The 27,498-nt window shown below is 43.3% G+C and overlaps 1 protein-coding gene across 2 annotated transcripts in view; it reads right to left on the bottom strand.

The window, feature by feature from the left end:
- LCMT1 (leucine carboxyl methyltransferase 1) overlaps positions 1–27,498 on the bottom strand; it is a 55,355-nt gene that overhangs the window by 11,852 nt on the left and 16,005 nt on the right. Inside the window, exons 2-7 of one of the 2 annotated variants that reach the window (XM_029221254.1) lie at positions 23,641–23,732; positions 21,440–21,561; positions 20,737–20,769; positions 14,648–14,724; positions 13,685–13,746; positions 4,069–4,171 (exon numbers count right to left, since the gene is read on the bottom strand). In XM_029221254.1, coding sequence (XP_029077087.1) covers positions 4,069–4,171; positions 13,685–13,746; positions 14,648–14,724; positions 20,737–20,769; positions 21,440–21,561; positions 23,641–23,732 — 489 coding nt within the window. The remainder of the gene's footprint in view (positions 1–4,068; positions 4,172–13,684; positions 13,747–14,647; positions 14,725–20,736; positions 20,770–21,439; positions 21,562–23,640; positions 23,733–27,498) is intronic. The other variant, XM_029221255.1, reaches the window with a different exon arrangement.

The following is a 27,498-nucleotide window of genomic DNA, read 5'->3' as shown; positions in this document are numbered from 1 at the left end:
AGCAATGAGTTTTGTCTTGCTGGTGAAAATGTGTTAAATGTGTGTGGTAAACTATAAAAATAGCTAGAGTCTTCCCTACTGTGCACCCACAGTGCGGCGATGTGAACCCGCAGATTCTCCCACTCAGGAGGTGAAGCTCATTTCCCTTCCCCTGGAATCTGGGTTAGTCATGTAACTTGCTTTGGCCAACGGAACAGCAACAGACAGGATACAAGCAGAAGCTCGGAAATGACTTACACACTGGTGTTTGCTCTCTTGCTGCACTTGGAAACCTGAAACCACCATGTGAATGAACCCAAGCTAGCTTACCACTGGAGGGGAGGTCCTGTGGATGAGAATGAGGCAGCCCAGCTGACCTGCCCACTGTCCACACATGAGTGAACCCCAGGGCACATCACCTAAACCTGGCCCCCAGCAGACGAGCCACCCACCTAAGCCCAGGCCAGGTAAAGACGGCTATATGGGAGTTTTTTGTATTATTTTTGTAACTTTTTTGTAGATTTGAATGATTTAAAAATGAAGTTAGACATTTTTACAATATATTTTCTAAGAGGTAGCCATTAGCAATATTAAAAAAGAGGATTAATATTTTTCAAAATATAAGTGAAAGAAAAGCAAAGACAAGACAGTCCATAAAGGAAAACAGAATACAAATGAAACCACAAGGAGGAATACACAATTCGAATACTTGTTTCAACAATTGTTTTTCATCCATTTTATAGATCTCCAAAAGCGAGGCAAACTTCCCTATCAACAGCTAGCCCAATTTATACCCAATTACTTCCCTAACCTTCCAGCACATCTGCCAAAACAGATGGTTACTGCAACTATAGTTAGAGTCAGAGGCAACTGACTCAGGGCCTATCACGAGCCAATTCCTGTTCAACTGTTTTTGCATGCTGTTACTTGATCTTCAAAACCATCTTGTGAGATAGTTTTTAGCCCAGTTAATAAATGAAAACACTAAGGCTCAAAAAGATTTAAAAAAACAAAAAAAACCACTCCCCCCTATTAAACATCTAGTGAGCAGGAGAAGTAAGGCAGAAACCCAGGGTGAGATTCTAAGACTCGTGCTCTCCTCATTCTGAGAGGGCTCCAGGCCCATCGGTATCAGCTTTAACCAATCTACTGCTGACTTCACAAACCCATGTGCCCCCAAGAAATCCAGTGGTGTCCTTGAAAGTTAAGACTTCCCTTCAGCTAAAAGAAAACACACTACTTGCTCAACATCGCTAATTATCAGAGAAATGCAATTCAAAACTACAGTAAGGTACCACCTCACACCAGTCAGAACGGCCGTCATTAAAAAGTCTACAAATAACAAATGCTGGAGAGGGTGTGGAGAAAAGGGAACCCTCCTACACTGTTGGTGGGAATGTAAGTCGGTGCAGCCACTATGGAAAACAGTATGGAGGGTCCTCAGAAAACTAAAAATAGAGATAGAGTTGCCATATGATCCAGCAATCCCACTCCTGGGCATATATCTAGACAAAACTCTAATTCAAAAAGATACATGCACCCCTACGTTCATAGCAGCACTACTCACAATAACCAAGACATGGAAATCACCTAAACGTCCATCGACAGATGAATGGATGAAGAAGATGTGGTACATATACACAATGGAATACTACTCAGCCATAGAAAAGAACGAAATAATGCCATTTGCAGCAACATGGATGCAACTAGAGATTACCATACTAAGTGAAGTAAGTCAGAAAGAGAAAGACAAATACCTTATGATATCACCTATTTGTGGAATCTAAAATATGGCACAGGGCTTCCCGGGTGGTGCAGTGGTTAAGAATCCGCCTGCCAATGCAGGGGACACAGGTTTGAGCCCTGGTCCGGGAAGATCCCACATGCCATGGAGCAACTAAGCCCATGTGCCACAACTACTGAGCCTGTGCTCTAGAGCCCGCAAGCCACAACTACTGAAGCCCGTGCGCCTAGAGCCCATGCTCCGCAAGAGAAGCCACCGCAATGAGAAGCCTGCACACCACAATGAAGAGTAGCACCCACTCGCTGCAACTAGAGCAAAGCCCATGCACAGCAACGAAGACCCAATGCAGCCAAAAATAAATTAAAAAAAAAAAAGGGCACAAATGAACCTATCTATGAAACAGAAACAGGCTCACAGACAGAGAGAACAGACTTGTGGTTGCTAAGGTGGGAGTGGTGGGAGGGACGGACTGGGAGTGTGGGGTTGGCAGATGCAAACTGTTATATTGATATATAGAATGGATAAACAACAAGGTCCTACTGTATAGTGCAGGGAACTATATTCAATATCCTGGGGTAAACCATAATGGAAAAGAATATGAAAAAGACTGTATATATGTGTATAACTGAGTCACTTTGCTGTACAGCAGAAATTAATACAACATTGTAAATCAGCTATATTTCAATTAAAAAATAAATTTAAGAAAACACACTACATTCTGCAATCAGTGAACCACCTAAGGGTCTCCCCAAAGGAAAAAAGAAACACAAATACCCTTTACAGTGTATTGACCTTACTTCTGAACACCTGGTGAGACAGACTCAGACAATAAAGCTGGAGTGACAACACTGGGTCAAGTAGAGCTGTCCCTGACATTTGAGCTGGTGGAAATGTAAATCCTAAGAATGACAACCTGGTTGATGATTCTAGACTAAACACGTAAGCAAGAACTTCAAAATGTAGAGGTAACAGCCATCACTGTGCTGAAGTGTTAGGAAGACCACACTTTAACCCCCTATACTTCCCACCCCTCCATCGCCCAAAGCTCACCTGTATTTGCACCTGTCCTTACCCTCCTTCCTGCCCTCTCATAATAGAGAGTGTTTCTCTTCCCTCAAAGGCTAGTTAACCTCAGTCCATGCTCTACATACTCCCTTCCCTCTCCTCCAGCAATGATTTCCCTTGTTGCTAATTTCCTTCATCGTTTGCCACTGATTCTTTGCCTTCAATTTATTCTTTAAAATAACTTTCCCTTTCCCTTACCTGCCTTCCAAAGCTCTCCCTTGAGTTACTCACCTCAAATATCCTTGAAAGTGTCATCTTCACCTATATTAGACCAGGTGGATATGCCTTTTCCTCCCACTAGCTCTTTATCTATTTGACCAGCATCACTGTGCTAAAACCACACATCTCACTCCCCTCCTCTGCCTCCCAAAGGTACCCACGCTCAAGAGTTTGGTGTGAACCCTTCTGGTCCATTTTAAAAATACTTCTGTTACGTATATATGTAATCATGAAAATACAGTATTTGGGGGGGTTTGATTTTACACATTTGGTATCACACTCTGCAATTTAATTTTTAAAAAGTCAACATTAAGTTTTTGAGCTCTAGCTGAAGTCATGCATTTTACATAGCATTCATCCATTCTCCTCCTGATGGACGTTTAAGTTGTTTCCAATTTTCTGCTACTAAAAACAGAAGCTGCAATGAACATCCTCCTTGTACATACATGTAGACCTTCTTGGGGGGACACACCCAACAATGGAACTGCAAATTCATATGGTACTGACAATTTTACTAGATAATTCCAGGTCATTCCTTGCAATGGTCACACCAAGATCACTCCCACCAGTGGTGGACGACCATTCCTTTTCCCCCGATATCCTTGCCAACACTTGATACTGTCAGACTTTTACATTTTTGCCAACTTGGTGGTAGTACAACAGAATTTCATCTGATTACTACTTAAGTTCAATACCATTTTAATATGATACCCTGTTTCCTCTTTGAGCTGCCTGGTGATCTATCCTTTGCCCATTTTTCTACTGGACTTTTTAAAAAATAGTAGGTATTCTTTATATACCCTGGATGCTAATCTTTTCTTTATATGTTACAATTATATGTTTCTATGCATACAATTATCTTCCCTCAAACTTATATTAGTAATCAGTATTTTACAAAAGCAATACAGGTGATTCTCATGTGAAAACAGACTCAAGGAACATTGCTTCTCAGAAAATTTCAGAAAACTACTCTAAGTAGCAATGAAAAAAAAATGGTACATGTTATCATGCTGTACCTCCAACTGGCCTTATCTCAAAAAGAGGTTAAAAAAAAATCTCACTGTGTATTCATGTTACATTTCTTTAGTTTCTCTTCCAGTTCAGGTATATCTCGGAGATCTGCTCCAATGATGGCATATCTTGTTGAATCCAATATGTGCCCATCTGTAAATGTAAGAAGAGATTATAATTTCAACAGAAATTGATCAAGAAGAGATTATAATTTCAATGGATGTGACTTTTTCAAAACTAAAGTAAATGTATTGTTTTCTCCATTATAAAAATGCATGCTCGCGCTTCCCTGATGGCGCAGTGGTTAAGAATCTGCCTGCCAATGCAGGGCACACGGGTTCGAGCCCTGGTCCGGGAAGATCCGGACATGCCACAGAGCAACTAAGCCCGTGCTCCACAACTATTGAGCCTGCATTCTAGAGCCCGCGAGCCACAACTACTGAGCCCGCGTACCACAACTACTGAAGCCCGCACGCCTACAGCCCGTGCTCCACAACAAGAGAAGCCACCGCAATGACAAACCTGTGCACCGCAACAAAGACTAGCCGCCGCTCGATGCAATTAAAGAAAGCCCTCGTGCAGCAACGAAGACCCAACGCAGCCAAAAATAAATGAATGAATGAATGAATAAATAAATAAATTTATTTAAAAAATCAAAACCAAAATCCTGCTCCTTATGGGAAAAAAAATCAGGTAAGAGGGTGAAAATTAACTAAAAATCATACCTTCCAAAGACAACTATTAGTGTTTTAGTGTATAACATTCTAGCCTTTTTTCTCTGTGCTTAAACTCCTATGCACAACACGGACACATCCTCCCTCTCTCCCTCTCTTTCTCTCTCTGTCTCTCTCTCTCTCTCTCCCTCCCTCCCTCCCTCCCTCAAACGCACACACACACATACGCACACACCCTGCACAAAAAAAGATAATGGGGTCACCCAATACTTGTTCTGAAAGCTTTTCCTATTTAACAGTAGTATCACGAACATCATTCTCTATGATTTCACCATGCTCCACGGAGTAGATAAAACAACGTACTTAGCCAATCGCTCAATATTAGACAGGCAGTATTTCCAAGTTTACTCCATCTCAGGCGAACATCCTTGTGTACATGTCACAAAGGACTTGTCTGTCCAGTTACGCAGATTATGATGAGAAGAATCAGGAGATCAAAGAGTAAGCCTATTTAAATATTGGTACCAATTGCTCTCTAAATGTTTTGTCAATTTGTGAGCTATTACGTTTAAAAGAAAATAGTTTATGTACTAAAGTATTTACAAATAAAATATTTCCTTTAAAATACTCCACCAGAGGTTGGATGGAATGGTATGTAGAGTAGTTCTCAAGCTTTGGCAGGCATCAGATTCGCCCAGAGGGCTTGTTAAAACAGACTGATCAGGCTCCAGCCCCTGAGTTTCTGATTCAGATTTTTCAAAAGTAGAAATCTGTATTTCTAACAAGTTTCCAGATGGGGTTGATGCTGTTAAGCCTGGGACTACACTTTTAGACCCACCAGTACAGATGAAATGAGACTGGCAATAAAGTTAGGCGATGGGTACATGGAGGTTCATCAATCTAGTCACATTATTTTTGTGTAGGCCTGAAATCCTTTTCAATTTAAACTCTCTATTTTTAAAAATAGATTATAATTTAAAAAGAAATTAAATTGCTTGATTATTTACCTGAAGCACTGTTCACTCAACTTCCTCAAAGTACAAACCACGGAAGAAGCTGGGACATTCTACAGCCATCCTACATCATTGCTAAGAACTCAGGTACCCTCCTGAGAACCCACAGCAAAAAGTGTGGGAAAGGTGAAACAGCATGTAAGCAGGTTCTCCCTTATTTTCTTGAGAACCCCATTCAGCGGGTTCAAATACACTTGGCCACACCCCATAAGCTACAAGAAATACCTCCTAGGAATCTGCTAGATGTCCGGAAACCACCAAAGGGCAAGGCTGGGAAACCCAGAGTCAGTCCCAGGCACCATAACACCTGAGTCCAGAAAAGAATATCGAGAATGTGAAGGCACTTGCTTGCCCTGCTGTGAAAACAAGCAGTGATTCCCAAGTGCCTGTGTGCCTTCTTACAAATAACATATATATTCAAGACGAGTTTTTCCATACCTGACCACACACACACACACAGACACACACACAAAGAGACCATCAGAATGTTGAAGCATGTGGTTTCCTTGAACTGTGCAATTCATTCTGAGTAAGACATGTCTTACTCAGAGATGTAGATCTAAAGGTAGCACACAAGACAAAAATGGCACAGGTCATGATTACTCTTAAAAATTGAGCACAAGGTCAAAATTGAGCAAGGGTCAATGACCTGGGGCATAGCCAGCAGTGGCCCATCCGTGTGCCCTGGCAAGCTGGCATACTGCCTGGGAAGTGCTGGATGTGATGTCCCCAAGGTCCCATTAATGATAGATCTGATGCTCTAATAACGCACACCACACAGCCATCATGATCCCCATGCTCCTCTGAAGTCAGGGGCTACTCAAGCTGTGTAGAAATAGAAGGTCTATTATCCGCCCTTGAAGGATGCCTTACCTTCATTTCACAAGAAACAGAATGCATTTGGTAGAGGATACAGGCTCAGGGCAAGTTTCAAAGGAGTTTTACTATTCTGGGAAGATATGCCATTTTTATAAAATCTAACTCTAGCAAGAGACCATGGGAACAACAAAAAAACCTTGATACCTTTGGAATGCTTCTGAGACTGGGTGAGAAAAAGACCTTGCTCACCAAAACGAGACCCACAATCCCTTCCTTCTTTTCTATTTTCTACTTCCTAAGAGAAAAACGGGAGAGGATTAAAAGCTTTTTGTGTGATACTCTTATAAGAACAACTTTCTAAAGGAATAGCCCATACTTGCCCAATTCTGGAAAGCCAATTAACATTGATTGAAAACATCCGAACTGCTACTAGTAGTTCCTTCTGTGATCAATCTTTAGAGGATTGACTTCTAAGAGGATTTAAGAGGGAGAACCCCTGAAAACATAACACCATGATGGGTTTTTAAAAAATTAAGAACCAATTTGTACATGGCCAGAATGAAGAGACAAGTATGAAAATCCTGTTCCTCAGGCTTGGTCATCATTTCATTCAAGCGGCAGTTCTCAACCAGGGCAACCTTGTCCCTAGGGAACATCTGGCAGTACCTGGAGACATTTTTGGTTGTCGCCAACTGGGGGATGCTAGTGGCATCTAATAGGCAGAGGTTACGGATGCTGCTAAATATTATAAACTGTGCAGAGCAGCCCCACAACAGGGAATTATCCGGCCCCAGGTGTCAGGAGGGCTGAGGTTAAGAAACCCTGCATTAAACTTACACACAAAAATTCAAAATCACTAGTCGACGTTAAATTTTTAAAATCCTTAAATAGTTCTAATTATTCTTGGATAGAGACAACTTAACATGCCGTAGCTTTTATCCAGGACATGGTTCCCAAGATGAAAACTCTCTTTGGAGTACACCTGCAGAGGAATGGGCTTTGGTCTCAAACAGCCCTGACAGCAAATGTCTACTCTGCCAGTTCCTAGTCGTATGACACACTGCACACACCTACTTTTAAGTATAAAATTCATACAATGGCAACCTCATATGGTTGCAGCTAAGATTAAGGGCAATGTCAAAGTGCTGAGCTTCACGGATCCCAAACTGTACTGAGGTGCCCTGGGGCGGCACAACCAACTCACAAGGGCAGAACAGGATGTTTTAAATTTTTGAGGGAAACGCAGAGATACTCAACATGCACCAGACACAAGCAGACCATCAGCTCAAGGCAGTCACAGTTTCCACAGGAGACTTCTCTGCACTCCTTTTAATGACACCGTATCTCTGCAAAGCTGATTTCTCAGGTGTGACTGTGATGAAAAAGCCACTGCTGCTCAAACATCATTTGCAATATTGCAAGAGGAACAGGTGGTAGTGTCCAATCTGGCTCCCAGGTGAGGTCATAAAGGGCCCGACAGGAGCACATATCCCATTAGAAGTAACTGTGGTTATTTAAGAATGAAATTAAGAGAGTATTTGTTCTTAGAATGTAAGTGGCTTTTTTTTCAAATGACCAAAAAGTTGTTAGGACATAAATACTTACAATGCCTGAACCCAACTTATTAATAAACAAAACTGCTGATATGTTTTTTAACCTAGAGTCATCATGAAAAATATACTGAGGCACTTAGTAAAGGAAAGTGGGCACGCACTCCTTGGCCTAACTCAATGGTGGTACATCGTGGAGGTCTTCTGTGAAGACTAGACCACAGGTGATTAAATCCGGGCACATGCTGAGAAGCTCCACACAGATGAACCCAACTCAAATTGCCAGGCTGCAGGATTGTGAGCTAAACAGACGGCTGTTTGTTTTGTTTTGTTTTGTTTTGCAGTACACGGGCCTCTCACTGTTGTGGCCTCTCCCGTTGCGGAGCAACAGGCTCTGGACGCGCAGGCTCAGAGGCCATGGCTCACGGGCGCAGCCGCTCCACGGTATGTGGGATCTTCCCGGACCAGGGCACGAACCAGTGTCCCCTGCATCGGCAGGCGGACTCTCTACCACTGCGCCACCAGGGAAGCCCCAGATGGCTGTTATTTTAAGCCACATGCTTTGCAGTGGTTTGTTACAGAGCAAAAGCTCATACAGGCTTTAATTATCTGCCTCATTCAGCTCACACCTATGAAAGGCAGGAGAAAGTGGAAGATTTACACAATGTAACATGGTAGTTACTTACATACACACACACACACACACACACACACACACACACACACACACACACAATCCACAGGGCATACAGGTCATGATCTCTTCCATCACCTCCAAGTCAGCATTTCAAGAGAGATGTGTTCCTATGTGCTACTGACCTGTAGTGAGTCCCATCAATCCCATTCATTATATGTCTTCAAAGACAGACTTATTATTAGGATTGCAAAGTGTTCTTTTAGGTCCCCAGATTTTCCTAGAACATTCTAGCTTAAAAATAAAAAAGCTGGGATTGACATGTACACACTGCTATATTTAAAAAGGATAACCAACGGGGACCTACTGTATAGCACAGGGAACTCTGCTCAATGTTACGTGGCAGCCTGGATGGGAGGGGAGTCTGGGGGAGAATGGATGCATGTATATGTATGGCTGAGTCACTTTGCTGTGCACCTGAAACCATCACAACGTTGTTAATCGGCTATACTCCAATATAAAATAAAAAGTTTAAAAAATTAAAATTAAAATAAAAAGCGTTGTAAAATAAAGACAGCCTCAGGTGGATTTCTGGACCACACAGGAGTTTTGCTTGTTTGTCTGTCCATCTGTCCACCCGGGAATACTTACTGAGCTCTCATTATGTCCTGGGCACTGAGTCCTGGGAAGAAACTGATGAACAAAAAGGCACGGTCCTGCCCCCATGGGACCTGCAATCCAGCAGGGAAGATGAGGAGTGGACAAGTGTGGGGAGCACTACAAAGGGGGGGTGCAGCCTTTTGGGAGTGCATAACAGGGTCCCACCTCCCTTAGAAGAGAGTCCACACTACTTGGCCTGGCCGAGGAGATCCTGCATGATGCAGCCCCCCCTTCTTCAGCTTCATCTTGAGCCATGCACCCCTCCCCACTGCCAGCTCCAGTCACACTGGCCTTTCGGCTTCCTCGCATGCTCCTCCTTTCCCTAAGCTTGCCTTGTGCGAGACAATCTTTCCCCTAGAGGGTTTGTCCTTCTTGCGGCTCAGCTGAGATACCTGACACCACTCTGCAATGCTTTGATTTGTTGCTCTTTTTACTTTATACTCAACCAGTTCCACATCGGAGTTGAGATGGATTACAAAGACACAAACATTCACTCATTCAAGCATTCAGGTATGTATTTATTCCATCAATAATCTCTGTGTGCCAGGCACTGTTCTAGGTGCTGGGGATATAGCAATGAACAAGATAGGAGAGGTCCCTGTGCTCTTGAGGCTTATTCCCTCAAGGAGGGAGAGACGGTGAATCATTAAACAAATGAAGAATCAAGATAGCATCAGAGTATTAAGAGCTATGAAGAAAATAAAAGAGGATGAGAGAAAACGGTGCCTAGAGTAGGAGGTGGCAGCTGAAGTGGGACATGGGTGATGAGATGGAGCCCATTAAGCAAAATTAGGGGGAAAGAGTTCCAGGTCAAGGGAAGAGGAAAGGTTTGAAGGTGAGAGCAAGCTTGGCACATTCAGAGGACAGCAGGAGGGCAGTGTGGTGAGATCATAGTTACTGTAGTTGAAAATAAAATCGGGGGACTTCCCTGGTGGTGCAGTGATTAAGAATCTGCCTTCCAACGCAGGGGACACAGGTTTGATCCCTGGTGGGGGAATTAAAATCCCACATGCCGCGGGGCAACTAATCCCGTGTGCTCTAGAGCCTGCACCACAACTAGAGAGCCTGCGTGCCACAACTAGAGAGCCCACGCGCTCTGAAGCCCGCACCACAACTAGAGAGAAGCCTGTGCACCGCAACGAAGAGCCCACGCACCACAATTAAAGATCCCGCGTGCCGCAACTAAGACCCAATGCAGCCAAATAAATAATAAATAAAAATAAATATTAATAAAAAAGGAAAGAAAATCAGGAGGCATCCAGACACCCAATTAACCATGTAAATTTCAGCACTAGAAGGATTTAAGCAGGAAAGTAATAGAATCTGACTTTTTTTTTTTTTTTTTTTTGCGGTACCCGGGCCTCTCACTCTTGTGGCCTCTCCCGTTGCGGAACACAGGCTCTGGACGTGCAGGCTCAGCGGCCATGGCTCACGGGCCCAGCCACTCTGCGGCATGTGGGATCTTCCCGGACCAGGGCTTGAACCCGTGTACCCTGCATTGGCAGGCGGATTCTTAACCACTGTGCCACCAGGGAAGCCCTGACTTACTTTTAAGAACTCATCTTGACTTACTTTTCGTTGTGTGCTCATTTACATACTTTTAATTTCTTACCCTGTGCATAGTTCAGCTTAAGAAAACATCTATCATCAATTCTAAGATGCATATATTTTTCACATTTTAACATTTCTGAAATCCGGATGCATCTAACAGTCGATAATGTATCAGTTTAATTTGTCAGCACTTTTTCTCTCCTATTGATAAATAAATAGTGGTGATTCTTACAGCCCCAGGGGTTTGATGAAAAAGGGTAATTTTTAAATGAAATTTTTGTCAGTTTTATTATCATCTATCACTTTTCTCAGATTTTCATTCACGTTTTTATTTATTTTTATTCAGATTCCTTTCTCAGTACGATGGCAAGATCAAAAACTATTGATATAAAGGACAAGACTGGAAAATTTACCCACATAACACACAAACACAGATTTAAAAAAACAAGCAAAAGACTAAGAAAAAAATATACAATAAAAAAAGCTGACAAGAGACTTCCCTGGTGGCACAGTGGATAAGACTCCACGCTCCCAATGCAGGGGGCCCAGGTTCGATCCCTGGTCGGGGAACTAGATCCCACATGCATGCCGCAACTAAGAGTTCACATGCCACAATTAAGGAGCCCACAAGCCACAACTAAGGAGCCTGCCTGCCACAATTAAGGAGGCCTGGAGCTGCAACTAAGGAGCCCAGGTGCTGCAACTGAGGACCCGGCGAGCCGCAACTAAGGAGTCTGTGAGGTGCAACTAAGGGAGCCCGCCTGCTGCAACTAAGACCCAGTGCAACCAAATAAATATAAATATATAAATAAATACTTTTTAAAAAAAAGTTGACAAGAGGCTTTTATCAAAGAACATATCTGTATGTTATAAAGGGTTTCTATAAATTGAAAAAAAAAAAAGGCTGGGGGGAAACAATGCAACTGAAGAAAAAAATGGGCAAAGGAAATGAAAAGGTAATTTACAAAGAAATTCCTAGAGGCCAATAAAATTATAGAAAGATACTCCATCTCGCTGGACTCTAAGCATTCAAAGTTATATAAAATTTTAAAACAATGGGACATTGTTACAGCCCATCAGACTGGTAGAAATTTTTAAAAATGATAATATCCAGCGTTAGTGACGGTGTAGAGAAAGAGAATCCTCATCTACTCTTAATGAAAACATAAATTAATAAAATGTTCTTGAAGATCAGTTTGGTAGTAGCTATTAAAATTCACAATGTACAATTCTTTGAGCTAGCAACTCCTGCAAATACACACATATATATGTGTTTTCTACAACACTGCTGAATATAAAAATATAAAAAGGCAGCAATCTAAATGACCATCAGTAGGGAAAAGATTAAATAAAACAGAATTTCCATGCAGAGGAGTACTGCAAAGCCATTAGAAATAATAAGGTAGATTTATATATTCTGACATGAAAAGACAGCCATGATTTACTAGGACATGAAAAGAGCAAGTCACAAAACAGTATGTATAAATTATTTATTTTATTAAAATTACATATAAACCTATATTTATATATAGAAGTATAGATCTATTCGTTCAACAAATATATGTTACACTACAACACATATTTATTCAATGTGTATATACATTCATTCAACAAAAACTTATTGAGCCTTTTATGTGCCGCACGCTGGATTATATCTGTGTGTGTACTTTATTCTGTGTGATACTAACCTTCCTCTGGGTATACTGTTCATCTACAGTAGAAAATGCTCTGAACTCTGGTTATCTTGGGTGGGAGGAGGGATTATGGAAAGTCTTTACTTTCTACTTCATATATTTCTACATTGATGGATCAGAGTCTTGGCAAAGTACTAGCACATTCATTGCAGATAATCATTCTGACACCAAATACATAGAAAATTATGGTAGCAAACCTGTACAGAAAGCAAACAGGCCAGCAAATGGCAAAGCCTGAACAGCTTCTACTTACAACTTGTATAAGGGAAACAAAGGATGGGGGAGATATCATTTTCTGTGGAAACTTTATTGGGAATCTGATCACTAGGAGGATGACTAAAGCACTGTGGTTGTGTAAAAGAGGAAGCGTATCTAATTGTCTGATGTTTGCTGTGCTATCTGTGTCAACCATCCGAGAAGGCCATCCTCTCTAAGCATGTTTTCTGACCCAAATTATTAATAAGGCCCTGGAACCTCTCTGTCAGATAGAGACTGAAAACAATGGAAGATTCTGGAAGAGTTTTACCATAATTCGAAAGGCTTAGAAATGAGGAAAGTGGTGTTGTAAACATTCATAATTAAAACTTGAGGGGAAAAACTGACTGCAGGGGCCAAGGAGGTGACATAAACCAGGAAGCAGGTCAGGTGTAAGACAAGAGGGAGTGGTGGGGTCAGAACTGGAGAAGACATGACCCTTCTAAATAAAGCGGCCGCTGCTCAATGACTGCCATGTAGGAGCTAGATGTGATTTTTCCAAGCAAAACGGAAAATCAAGACTTTCATGAAAAATCTCCCATTTTTGAAATGTTCACAACTAATTTAAATTCTTTTTAAAGAGTGGGGACCTATGGACATCTAAGAAGAGTCACATCAAAACTGTTTTAAATTCCTTCATAGTAACTGTGGTGGAAGTGAAAATGTATCAGCAGAAGGATACGTGTATTCGTGTGTGCGCGCACACACACACACACACACACACACACACACACACCATCTTTAAAAATAAAAGGGGAAAAAGAGCAAAAATTGTTATATAGCCCAGGTTGTATTACTTAGGTTAAGGATACTTACCCATTTGAAGTGTGTCCTCTGAATGTAAGTCTAAAATGGGTTTTGATAGGAGAGGTTTCAATCTGCAGAAGGTGAGAAAAAGAAAGGCGAGTCAAGCAGCTCATTTACTGCTAAAATGCAGACAGCCACCACAGACATGGCAAATAGGTATCACTACTGTTCAAAGGAAGGGCCACGCCAAAGGGTCATCTGTTTAATCACATTTGACCCTAGGCACGTACAGTAAAAGTCCAGGGGATACAAGTCAGTTAGGTCAACTAAGCTTTACATGGAGAATCTGATATCAAATCACAAACTGATCATGACATACGTACTTAGAAACAGCTACAGACAGGCTAGCAAGAATTTTCCAAATGTTCCAGTGTTTTTAGTAACATTTATGTGATAACTCTCCCAATCAAAAATATGCAAGAAAACAGGGAATTCCCTGGTGGTCCAGTGGTTAGGACTCTGTGCTTCCAATGCAGGGGACACGGGTTCGATCCCTGGTCGGGGAACTAAGATCCCATAGGCCGAGCCCAAAGTAACTGATTAACTTCAGCCTCCCATTCATTCATTCAAAGAATATTTACTACACATCTATTCTGGGTCAGGCACCTTTCTATACCCTGACGATAAGTAAGCAAAATACACATAGAAATACAGATTAATACACAACATTGTTAATGAACTACAATCCAATATAAATTTTTTTAAATTCTGATTATTAATCTACTCTAGGTCATTTTTTTAAATGTTCAGAGAAATTACATGAACGGATAGAAGAGTCACAAAGGAGGGTGTATTTCATGTTGAAGACTGCACGATATGTTCGAATGAGTGTCCCAGGGGCAAGAAAGAGGGAGGAGGGGATGAAAGGAAAGCAGTGCCTTAAAATGAGGTCTCCTGCCTCAGACCTGCCGTCTACCAGGATCTGGTTCTGAATCTCACCATGCTCTTGCTTCCGGCCAAAGCCACACTTACTTGATGCTGTGCAGCTTTCTCGTGACTATCATTGGAAAGTCGATTTCAAAATATTTACTTGGTAGAAGATCTTCATCCTGAGAAAAAACACACAGTAATCTTTCTATAATTATTTATTACTCATACATTTACCTATCATGTTCATGTACCAAGTGCTAGGGCCTGAAGAGCAATGGGATACTTACGGATTTAAAATCAGGGGAATGATATGGTAAGAAATGTACTTTTCAAGTTATTTGGTCTCGGCATAAAGAACAAATGGAGGGAAAAAGGAGATTATTGTAGCTGTCCAGGAACCAAGTGATGGGGAGCCTGAATCAGGGGAATGGTCACTGGGATGTTAAGAGGTAGACTGGAAGCAGGACCTAAGAGTATTTCTCAAAAAAGCAGCTTGATATGCTCCACAACAAGAGAAGCCACCGCAATGAGAAGCCCGCGCACCGCGACGAAGAGCAGCCCCGCCCCGCCACAACTAGAGAAAGCCCGCGCGCAGCAACAAAGACCCAATGCGGCCAAAAATTCATTCATTCATTCATTTTTTTTAAAAAGCAGCTTGGGACCTATTAGAGAGGGTCAAGAAACCAATGTGGTGGGTTGTGACCAGCAGTTTGGGGATGAAATAGAATAAAGTAGCAAATGTCAGAAAGCATCATGTGGAATGAGGGATACATTTATTTTTTTCTGTGATAGTGGAGAATAGTGGGGTGGTAAACAGCAGGCACTCTGGAGCCTGGAGGGACAAGGTTCAAATCCCAGCTCCACCACTTGTTTGCTGTGAGGCCTTGGGGAAGTCACTAAACTGCCTGGGCCAAGGTTTCCTCATTTGAAAAGTAGAGAAAATAACACCTCATAGGGTTGTGCGGATTAATGAGGAAATACGTGAGTGACACTCAGAACAGGGCCCGCCCTTAGTAAGTACCATGTGTGTGCCCTTATTATTTACAGACATAGGTACATAGATGTGGGTCCTGGCTAGGGATGTACAGTTATTTTTTTTTACTGTGGTTGCAGTTTTAAAAAGTGTGAAACACACACACACACAGCCCTGCTTCCCCCTCGCGCTTTTTTTTTTTTTTTTTTTTTTTTTTGCGGTACGCGGGCCTCTCACCGTTGTGGCCTCTCCTGTTGCGGAGCACAGGCTCCGGACGTGCAGGCTCAGCGGCCATGGCTCACGGGCCCAGCTGCTCCGCGGCATGTGGGATCTTCCCGGACCGGGGCACGAACCCGCGTCCCCTGCATCAGCAGGCGGACTCTCAACCCCTGTGCCACCAGGGAAGCCCCCCCCACTTCGTGCTTTTCCTAGCTTAGTCGGTGGCTACACCCCCATCCAGTCACCTACTGGTCATGCTAGAATTCTCCAGCTCCTCCTCCCTGTCCAATCAATCCCTCAGCCTGAATGTACACAAATGTCAGATCACTATGCAATACATACTATGCAACTAACATAGTATTATATGTCAAATCATATGATATCGCTTATGTGTGGAATCTAAAAACAATGATGCAAATGAGCTTATGTACAAAACAGAAATAGACCCACAGACAGAGAAAACAAACTTATGGTTACCCAAGGGGAAAGGGGGGAGGGATAAATTAGAGGAGTTTGGGATTAACATACACACTACTATATATAAAACAGATAACCAACAAGGACCTACTGTATAGCACAGGGAATTCTACTCAATATTTTGTAATAACCTATAAGGGAAAAGAACCTGGAAAAGAATAGATATCTATATGTATGTCTGTATCTCTCTCTATATATATAACTGAATCACTTTGCTGTACACCTGAAACTAACACAACATTGTAAATCAACTATACTTCAATTAAAAAAATTATGTCAAGTATTGATATATTTCAATTAAAAAAAAATCACTCAGCCCTGCTGACTATTCTCAAATGCATGCTCTCCTCCTCAGCTCTATTATCACCAGCTGTGAAGACTAAAACAACACCCCTTTCTGTCTGCAACAGCTCTTCACACCCCTAAGACTTAGCAAGAAACAAGGCACTCCATAACCTGCTCCTCTTTTTAATACCCTCATGCCCACCTGCACTTATATCCCAGAAATAGAGAGCTACTTATTTTAAAAAAAAAATTTAAAAAGAGGAAAGAAAAAGAAAGTTGCTGATATCCAGAACCTGGTGGTGGCTTCTTTGGTGTAGGATGGGATAAAGAAAAAGGAGGGGTAAGGATGTTTCCTTGTTTCTGATGAGCAGACTGGCAGGTAAGAGCACCATTTACACAGACAATAACTAGAGATGAAGGACAGGTCGGGAGGGGCAGCAGATCCCCCCCCTGCCACTGAGGACAGAATGATGGGGGCAGAAATCATGAGGAAGCAGTTCCTGGTAGGAAGGTGACCCCTAAGGGCAAGTAACAGAATTGGGAGATCCACCCACATGGAAAATGGTCCTCAGTTAAATTTTCAGGGGATCTGGTCTGGGGGAAGGAGGGGAAGGACAGAGAAGGAAGGAGGAAGAGAAAAAGAAAGAAACAAAACAAAGGGACAATACGGTTTCTTGACATCAGAGGAGACCTGGACTCACCACCTTCAGCTGTTCACTCTTGGAATTGCAACACATACCTACTACCTGACTGCAGAGCAGGGCTATGTAAAAGCTATCTGAAGATATTGAGAGGATGTGTTTAAAGGATACACAGAAATAACTTTCTCTAAGAAATTCTACAACACCTTTCAAGAACTTTTACTCACAAGGTATAGAGTGTTAAGAACAGTCTAAAATTCCAGAAGACCACAAGGACAATCAAAAGCAAATAAATGAAGGACAGCACAGTGTCCCATATCTCACACAGGACTTCTGACTTTTTTTTAACATCTTTATTGGAGTATAATTGCTCTACAATGGTGTGTTAGTTTCTGCATCATAACAAAGTGAATCCGCTATACGTATACATGTATCCCCATGTCTCCTCCCTCTTGCGTCTCCCTCCCACCCTCCCTATCCCACCGCTCTAGGGGGACACAAAGCATCAAGCTGGTCTCCCTGTGCTGTGTGGCTGCTTCCCACTAGCTATCTATTTTACATTTGGTAGTGTATATATGTCCATGCCACTCTCTCACTTCATCCCAGCTTACCCTTCCCTATCCCCGTGTCCTCAAGTCCATTCTCTACGTCTGTCTTTATTCCTGTCCTGCCCCTAGGTTCTTCATAAATTTTTTTGATTCCGTATATATGTGTTAGCATACGATATCTGTTTTTCTCTGACTTACTTCACTCTAAGACAGACTCTAGGTCCATCCACCTCACTACAAATAACTCAATTTTGTTTCTTTTTATGGCTGAGTAATCTTCCATTGTATATATGTGCCACATCTTCTTTACCCATTCATCTGTCGATGGACACTTAGGTTGCTTCCATGTCTGGGCTACTGTAAATAGAGCTGCAATGAACATTGTGGTACATGACTCTTTTTGAATTATGGTTTTCTCAGGGTAGATGCCCAGGACTTCTGACCTTTTAAAGAGCTTTCCTAGGCACTCGTGCACTTGATCCTTATAAGAATTCTGAATAAGGGGTAACCGAGGAAGGAAAGCTTACAAAAGGCACACCTGGAACTTTTAAGAAACAGACATCCTCTTTCTCCGCTTTCAGAAACGGGCAAAATGGCTCTGGCAAGTGATGCTTCAACTTCTTATTCCACGATTCTCTGCGGCCCTCTGACACTCCACTCCCAAGTAGCTCACATGGCATAGGAGGCAGGGGAGATACCCAAGGCAGGGCACAGCCACCAGGGGGAAGCCAGGAACAGCCACGAGGAAGGGTGGCCCTCAGACTCCAAGATCCAAGGTAGTCGACCGCTTCACAGGCGGCCAAAACTGAGACTGCTTCCCCTCCATACCCGACCCGTTGGTTGTACAGAAACAGAATTCAAGAGACACCAAGAAGTGAGGCCACTTAAAGGGTTTCACTCACCCTTTATTCTTTGCTCATGATGATGCCAGCTTTCCCTGGCCCTGTTTTTGCCTGCTGCCTGAAGATGAGTCTTCGACTGTCCAGTCTTGGGCCCCTGAGATTATACAGAACAAGCTCACACGGTAGTGGCCCCAGAAAGCCTGTGACTCGCAACTAAGCCTCTGCTGGTGCAGCAGGGGGGCCATCCCAGGTGGAAAGAGCACGAGACTATAAGATCGATGGACACGACTTCCCCTGCTCTTTTATAGAGGCACATACAGCTCTAAAACAGGGATTAACAAACTTTCTGGAAAGAGTCAAAAAGTAAGCATTTTAGGCTTTGCAGGCCGTAATGGTCTCTGTTGTAACTACTCAGCCCTGCTGTGAGAGCCATAGATAAGATGTAAATAAATGGGCATGGCTGTGTTCCAATAAAACTTTATTTACAAAAATAGGTGGCTGGCCAGATTTGGCCTGTGCAACCTCAGCTCTAAAAGAGCAAACAAGGGAATTCCCTGGCGGTCCAGTGGTTAGGACTCCGCCCGTCCACTGCAGGGGGACGGGGTCTGATCCCTGGTCGGGGAACTAAGATCCCGCAAGTACACAAGTGGCCAAATAAATAATAAAAAATAAAAATTAAAGGCAAACATCAAATCGGGGGGAAAACTCACAACAAAATGGAAAAGACAAAAAATAATAATAAAAGAGCAGACAAGGGCTTCCCTGGTGGCGCAGTGGTTAAGAGTCTGCCTGCCGATGCAGAGGACACAGGTTCATGCCCCGGTCCGGGAAGATCCCACATGCCGCGGAGCGGCTGGGCCCGTGAGCCGTGGCCGCTGAGCCTGCGCTCCGCAACGGGAGAGGCCACAACAGCGAGAGGCCCGCATATTGCAAAAAAAAAAAAAAAAAAAAAAAAAAGAGCAAACAAGCATAATTTAAAAAAGAGAGAAACTTTAGATTTTTAAAAATCCCTTTGGATCAATACAATTATCAATAAAACAAAAAACTTCCACAAAGGACTTTAAGGCCCTGTGCTACTCCCCTTCCTCACCTTCGACAGAGAAACTTTTTCTTGGAAGGGGCACATAAGACTCGGTGTACCTGGCTCAGAAATTAAAATCTCAGATTTATTCATTATTCACCCACCTACAAGATGGGGAGAAAAACCAAACCATATGACCAAGTCAAAAGGGTAAAAAGGAGGGATTTCTCCAGCGGCCCCTGTAATGCCGGCAGTGCACACACTCTTACACTACATTCTGTTCCAGTTGCTTCCACCACACCAGGGTCACGGCATTACAGAGGCACAATCGACCCACAGAAAAAACTCTCCCTGAACAACCACAGAGCTGTGTGCAGAGGAAAGAGGAAGGAATTGGGAGTCTGAAGAGCTGGAGCCAATGTTGGTTCCATGTCCTAATGCCACTGGCTGTCCAATTTGGGGGAAGACACAGACTTTCAAAGCCCCACTTCCCTCAGATGTGTAAGCTCCCCCACCCAACACAGCTCTTGTGTTAACTAATGACGTCATATATGTAAACGCACTTCATAAATGTCAGTTATCTCATCTAGAAGGAAGAATGCAGAGGCAAACGATACTAGGGCCATGTTGAGGACACTGATTCTCAAGTAACAGAAAGACTGGGAGCTCTGATGACCAAAGACCTTCTTATCAGGTGAGCTAATTAGGGACAAAATAGATAATGCAGGTCGAGTTATGCTTATATACTCTCATCTATCTTGGTCTACGCCTGCAAGAAATCTGGAGAGGGGCTTCCCTCGTGGCAGAGTGGTTAAGAATCCGCTTGCCAATGCAGGGGACACGGGTTCGAGCCCTGGTCCGGGAAGATCCCACATGCCGCAGAGCAACTAAGCCCATGCGCCACAACTACTAAGCCTGTGCTCTAGAGCCTGCAAGCCACAACTACTGAGCCTGAGTGCCACAATTACTGAAGCCCGCACACCTAGAGCCTGTGCTCCGCAACAGGAGGAGACACTGCAATGAGAAACCCACGCACTGCAAGGAAGAGAAGCCCCTGCTCACCACAACTAGAGATAGCCCGCGTGCAGCAATGAAGACCCAACACAGCCAAAAACAAATTAATTAATTATTTTTTAAAAAGAAATCTGAAGAGACGCACATACCCATTACTACCACGTGACTGACCTGATAGAAGAACCAAGAAAAATCTGTACAAACCTACCAAAAAAAGAAAAAAGAAAGAAACTGCAATCAGTGAGATATTTGTAGAGAAAAGGTTTGGCAATAAAATCCAGCCCAGGAATCAAAGACCAGAACTTTAGTCCTGGTTCTGCCACTGACTAGACCCAAGTTTCCTTTCCTATGAGTGAGTATAATTACACCTGCCCTTGAACCCAAATAGAACAATTGAGGCATCAAATCACAGAATGACTACAAAAGGGCTTTGCATCATGTTATCATTACCCAGCCTTGCAAATCTCCAAATGTTACCTAAGACACCGCGATGCCGACAATAAAATCTTAAGTTATCGTCAAAATTACAAACGCGAGTGTTCTTTTGTCTCAGCAGTTCCACGGGTAGAATCCTTGCTCCTTCTCCTGGTATACTGCCACATATGCAGGGGAAATGTACCCAAGAATGTTTACTATAACCCAGTTAGTAGCAGCAAAAGGTGAGAAACCACCCACATATCCTCACTGGGGCCCTGGTGAGATGAAGTACAGGGATGAAGGCAGTTGTGGGGCTGGAGGGCTGCAAAGCGAGGTGGGAGACAGGCTGCCATCGCACTGCATTTTAATCTTTCCTTTACACTTTTGAACCAGGTGAATGTCTTCAACAAATTAAATTTAAACAACTGGAAAGAGAAAACGGGAAATTTTAATTTACCTTTAACCTCCAGAAGGTGGTATCCATCCCAGCCCCGAGGTTTAGAATTTGACAATTACATTCTGTCTTCCGTAGAAATGCCTTTATAAGCTGGCTGACGCCATGGACTCGAGCAAAATATCCTAAGAGACAGACAGAGAAGCAAGCTATCACTCGGTGACGACAGAAATAATCCCTGCAAAGCCCACGGTGCTAGGGAGAGCAAAACTACACTTTGCCCTTCTTCGGGGTCAGCGTTTATCTGCAAACTTCATGGAAGAAATAATGACTTTCAAACTCTCTTCCATTTTTTTTTTTTTTTTAAAAAAGCTGGTTGAACAAAAATAAGTACTAGCTACTTAATGGTGGAATTAACGATCTGAAGAAAAATAGTGTCCTATACTTTTACTTAGGAAAGACAAGTGTTTTATATCAAAACATCTGATCTAAATGCTTCTCTTGTAAATGTGCTTTTTCACGGCTTTAGGGAAAGCTAATTAGTACCCTGATGAAACTCAAAATTGCAAGGGCGTGTGGGAAATAATATTTTTAGGTCAGGAAATTGGGCAGATGAATGTCAGTCAAAGCAAAAAAAGCCATGCTTCTTATCTTGTTCCTTTCACCTCCATCTTGTCTGGGTTAGAGCCTCTGTGTTTATAAAATGGCATCGCAGACAGTGGGAGGAGAGACACCAGCAAGTGGTGGCCTAATTAATGGACTTGTTAAGCTCTGGGGTGGGGAGCTGGGACAAAGGAGATGGAAAACCCAGAAGGGAGACAGGAAGACAGCGTCTGTCTTGTTCTAAAGGCCTGTTGCTCAAGGTGTGACCTTTTTTTTTTTTTTTTTTTTTTGCAGTACGCGGGCCTTTCACTGTTGTGGCCTCTCCCATTGCGGAGCACAGGCTCTGGACGTGCAGGCTCAGCGGCCATGGCTCACGGGCCCAGCCGCTCCGCGGCATGTGGGATCTTCCCGGACCAGGGCACGAACCCGTGTCCCCTGCATCGGCAGGCGGACTCTCAACCACTGTGCCACCAGGGAAGCCTGAGGTGTGACCGTTTTAAGAACAAAATTTGAGAGTAGCATTTAGAAACTTTATTGCCATTTGACAGAGAAATTTTATGTCTGGTGAGTGTGCTAATAAATAATTCAGGGAAATTCCCTAGCGGTTCAGTGGTTAGGACTCTGCGATTCCACTGCAAGGGTGCACGGATTCGATCCCTGGTCAGGGACCTAAGGTCCCGCATGCCACGCAGCATCGCCAAAAAAAAATAAATTAATTAATAAAATAAAATAATCAATTTGATAATCCCTACCTTATAAATAAATAAATAATTTGGGCTTGTGTCTACATTTCATTTTCCTAGTAAATCACCTTTATTGTATATTACAGAATATCATCCACAATGGATTCGACTTGGGAGAAAAAAATATGTCTTCACCAAAGACGTTTGGGAAGCGCTCTCCTACTGGGCTGGAGGTCCCCAATCTGCAAACCAGGAGAGGAAGAAGGAAGGGGGGCTGACATGTCACCTGGGGCACCAAGCCAGTTGCCATGGTGGGTCCCTGTCTCTGGAACATTCGTTGGGAAATCTGTCTCAAGAGCTGGGGAGGGAGGCTTAAGAAAGGCCTCTTAACCAGGCCTTGCCCAATATAACTGATGCCTGGATTCACCCTCAGCTCAAAGTAACTACCATGTCCTTCTTCTCAGGAACAACCATTTACAAATTCCTTTTCCCTTCTTATAGAACCCACCTACGGGACCCATCTTTAGGGCCTAGATTCCCCATACATATAAGAATTACGTTCATTGGTCAGTTTCTCAATCTGGCTGAAACTAAGTCACCCTCCAATCTCAACTCCTTCGACTTCCTTGATGGAAATTACTTGCAGAACCTAATAGTGTTACTAGCACTTTAATTGGGCAACAACAACAAAAATAATCCCTTATGTGAACAGACAGCTTGCAGTAAAAGATATATAAATGGCTTTTATAGTAAAAGATATGTAAATGGCTTTTATATTACTGTAAAAACCATTTTTCATGTATCAGGTGAACAAAGATGAAGTTTCATAATACACTGTGCTGGTGAAGAAGTTGGGAAACGAGCACTTTCATACACTGTTGAAGACAGTACACCCCGGAACTCTCTTTTTAAGAATGAATCCCTAAAACCTCAGGCCTCTCAGCTGATGAGATGTCGGGGAGGGAGATGGTCACTTGCCTCTGTTAATTTCCGGGGCCTTCCTCTCTTTAGATAGTCTCACCAAATGCTGGATGTAAGGGTCCTGCCAGTAGCCAACGCTCACTGCAAACCTGAAAGAGATGAAAAAGGAAGCAGGTGAGTAGAGAGTAGGTTCAGGCCAGGTTCCATGGCCACGTTCCCAGGAACCAGGTCAAGGATCCACAGGAAATTTATTGACCTCAAAAGGCTAAATTATGCAACTAGAGAGCATCATACTAAGTGAAGTAAGTCAGAAAGAGAAAGACAAACACCACATGATATCACTTATATGTGGAATCTAAAAATATGATACAAATGAACCTATCTATGAAACAGAAACAGACTCATGGACATAGAGAACAGACTGGTGGTTGCCAAGGGGGAGAGGGTTGGGGGAGGGCTGGAGTGGGAAGTTGGGGTTAGTAGATGTAAGCTATTATATACAGAATGGATAAACAACAAGGTCCTGCTGTAGAGCACAGGGGACTATATTCCATATCCTGTGATAAACCATAATGGAAAAGAATATTTTTTTAAAAAAGAATGTATATATATGTACAACTGAATCACTTTGCTGTACAGCAGTAATTAACACAACATTATAAATCAACCATACTTCAATTTTAAAAAGGCCAAATCACATTTAATGCTCCAGCACAAGCTTAAACAGACTCATCCATCCACCTCTGCATTCACATACACCGCCCATCACATTTCCCACCACGACCATTTCTTACCTCTTCCCCCTTATCACTAATTCCTTTCCCAGGACCCTAAATAGCAAATAACCTCACCTCATACTTCATACAGAAGACCTGCAACCAATTATTCATTCAGCAAACTCACTGGCCAGAGCTAGTCAGATAACTCGGCTCAACCAAAAGTTTTGTATCCAAGGGAAGGGAGACCCAGAAATATTTGGCAAACATCACTAACAACTACCAAAGTATTTCTCCTGACTTCGTATTAAATACCTGTCCTTTCATGTCCCTTAAGGAGGTCACAGTGGGGAAACTAGGAACAAATAAAACAGCTATAACTTGGAAAATGCTAGGGTAGCCCAAACTCTCTCTAACCCAGTCTACACTACAAGCAGTTAAAGTTGTAGTGTTCCAAGCCTAGGAGCTGAAGCCCTGATTACCACTGGAAGTCTCCTGGCAACCATGAGTGGAACCAGCCTTAGGACAAATGAGAAGTCAGGGAAGGAAGCTGGATCCCTAAGGCCACGCCACACCCGTGGGCCTGGAGCCTTCTCTACCTGGCAACGAATACTTAGTGAGATAAGAAACATCTTTACCACTTAAGTCAAATTGAGTCAGGCTTCTGTTACTTGCAGTCTCAAGCATCCTAAGTGATATCCTGAATAATACATCCATTTCCATGTTGCTTGATAAATAAGCTGAAACTTAAGGTGGCTGGGTGTGTGTGTGTGTGTGTGTGTTTGTGTGTGTGTGTGTGTGGTGTCACCCAGCTAAGTTCTAAGCTCCCAGAGCACATATTACATCTTTCCTTTTCTTCATATCTACCAACAAGGCTTACTGCTGCCTTGACAGCAATAGGTGCTGAATTCTGCACAAACATGCCTCCTCCAGTCTCTCGCATCCACATCTGCACATCCATAGATACCCACAACAAAGCACATATGTTCAACTACTCAAGGCAGCATCTCAACACAGAAACACACAAAGTACTAAGGAACACAATTTGCTATAAGCCCAGACTGTCCAAGGAAAACAGCAGACCCACAGAGTTTTACAAACAAACTTGCCCAGTTGTCTAAAATAGTGCTTTCCAGGAATTCCCCAGCGGTCCAGTGGTTAGGACTCTGCGCTTTCACTGCTGAGGGCGAGGGTTCAATGCCTGGTCGGGGAACTAAGATCCCGCAAGCCACACAGCACGGCCAATAAAATAAAATAAAATAATAAAATAAAATAAAAGAGTGCTTTTCAAACAATGAGTTGTGACCCATTCATATCATAAAATCGATGTAATAATTTGCAAATCTCCCTTTTAGAAAATGAAGTAGAACAGAGTAAAACAGAAAATAGCAGCATCATTCCACATTGTAAGAGTGTTTTGTGAAGCTTTTGTTTCAAGTGTGTGTTGGGGGTATAAGTGCCGAGAAAAATGTGCTCTCACTGTGGGTGGCAGTTTGAGGAACGCTGATTTCAAAGGAATCATCTCGCGCCATCTAGTGGTAAAAGCCATATCTGCAGTTGAAGCAACAACGGTAGACCAGTGATGAGAACACGCCTCGAACAATTTAGAGCTTGGAAGGGACCTTAGTCAAGCCCAACATCCAGAGCAAGAATCCTTTGGACAACATGGAGCCACTGTTGACTACTGTCCACAGAGAAGGCACTCACCCCACTGCGAAGAAACTCGAACTGCTGAAAAGCTCATCAATTTGCCCCCCTCTAAGTGTTCCTTGTTGGATTTATCAGTGCCCTCTTGGAAAACAAGGAGCAGTTTCTATTCCTCCCAACTCTGCATTATCAGTTGAGTTAATATTATTGATTTGGTCTAGCAATATTTATTGAGCGTCTGCTAAGTGCCAGGCATAGGGTTACAGTGGTGAACAAAATAGAGAAGGGACAGAGACAAAGACAGAGATTATGACAAACGAGGGATATAATGGTATGGCGGATAGAGGACCTACTTTAGAGGTGAAAGGGAAGACCTCTCTTAAAGGGCATGGCTGAGTCGAGTCCTAGAGAATTAGGGAAAGGCAGATGTGCAAAAGGCATTCCAGGTAGGAGGAAGAGCAGATACAAACACTTGGGGGTGGGAGTGCACGTGGAGTGTTCTAGTAGCAGGAAGTAGGCAGGGCAGCTGGAGAAGAGTAAGAAAACAGGAGAAACTGGAGAAGACGATGGAGAGAGAAGCAGACTCAGGTCACACAGGGCCTGGCAGGAGCCTGGGATGGATCTCCACAACACACTGGACGCGGTCAGTGATGTGCAGCAGTACAGAAAGGTGGGGAGATGCCTGGACATAACACAAGGACCCCCGATCATCTGGGGATGCACCTGGACATAACACAAGGACCCCCGATCATTTGGGGATGTGCCTGGACATAACACAAGGACCCCCGATCATTTGGGGAGATGCCTGGACATAACACAAGGACCCCTGATCACTAGTTCCCATGACTCCTACTTCCTAATTTTTCCAACATGTGTCTCTTAGCAGTCCTCAAATCTAGATGACTGCCAGTGGTTTCCATGCCTCTGAGGAAAAAGGCTCACTGCTTTGCCCGTGACAGTGGCCAAGATAAAAGGACGTACAACACACTGCTGCGAAGAAGGAAGAGGGTGCTGCTGGGCATTGCTGCTGGGAGCTCTGAAGGGAGGCGGGCACCATGATTCAGCCGAGCAGATTACAGGGCATCCACACAATGAGTACTAACCAGTCATCTGAAACGTAAATTAGAAGAACTGGGGACGGCAAGAGTTTCATGAAACATAGGCTATATTTCGTTACATCCAGGACACCACCAGTTGTAAGACTGAAAAAAGAAATTAAAGGGACTTCCCTGGTGGCACAGTGGTTAAGAATCCGCCTGCCAATGCAGGGGACACAGGTTTGATCCCAGGTCCGGGAAGATCCCACATGCCGCAGAACAACTAAGCCCATGCGCCACAACTACTGAGCCTGCGCTCTAGAACCCACGCGCCACAACTACGGAGCCCACGCACCGCAACTACTGAAGCCCACATGCCCTAGAGCCCGTGTGCCGTAACTACTGAGCCCGCACTCTGAAACAAGAGAAGCCACCGCACTGAGAAGCCTTCACACCGCAAGGAAGGGTAGCCCCTGCTCGCCGCAACTAGAGAAAGCCCACACACAGCAAAGAAG

Source organism: Monodon monoceros, unplaced genomic scaffold (genome assembly GCF_005190385.1).
Source record: "Monodon monoceros isolate NGI ecotype Baffin Bay Population unplaced genomic scaffold, NGI_Narwhal_1 Super_Scaffold_13, whole genome shotgun sequence".
In the NCBI taxonomy this organism is placed as follows: domain Eukaryota; kingdom Metazoa; phylum Chordata; class Mammalia; order Artiodactyla; family Monodontidae; genus Monodon; species Monodon monoceros.
This window is presented reverse-complemented; position numbering and strand designations above follow the sequence as displayed.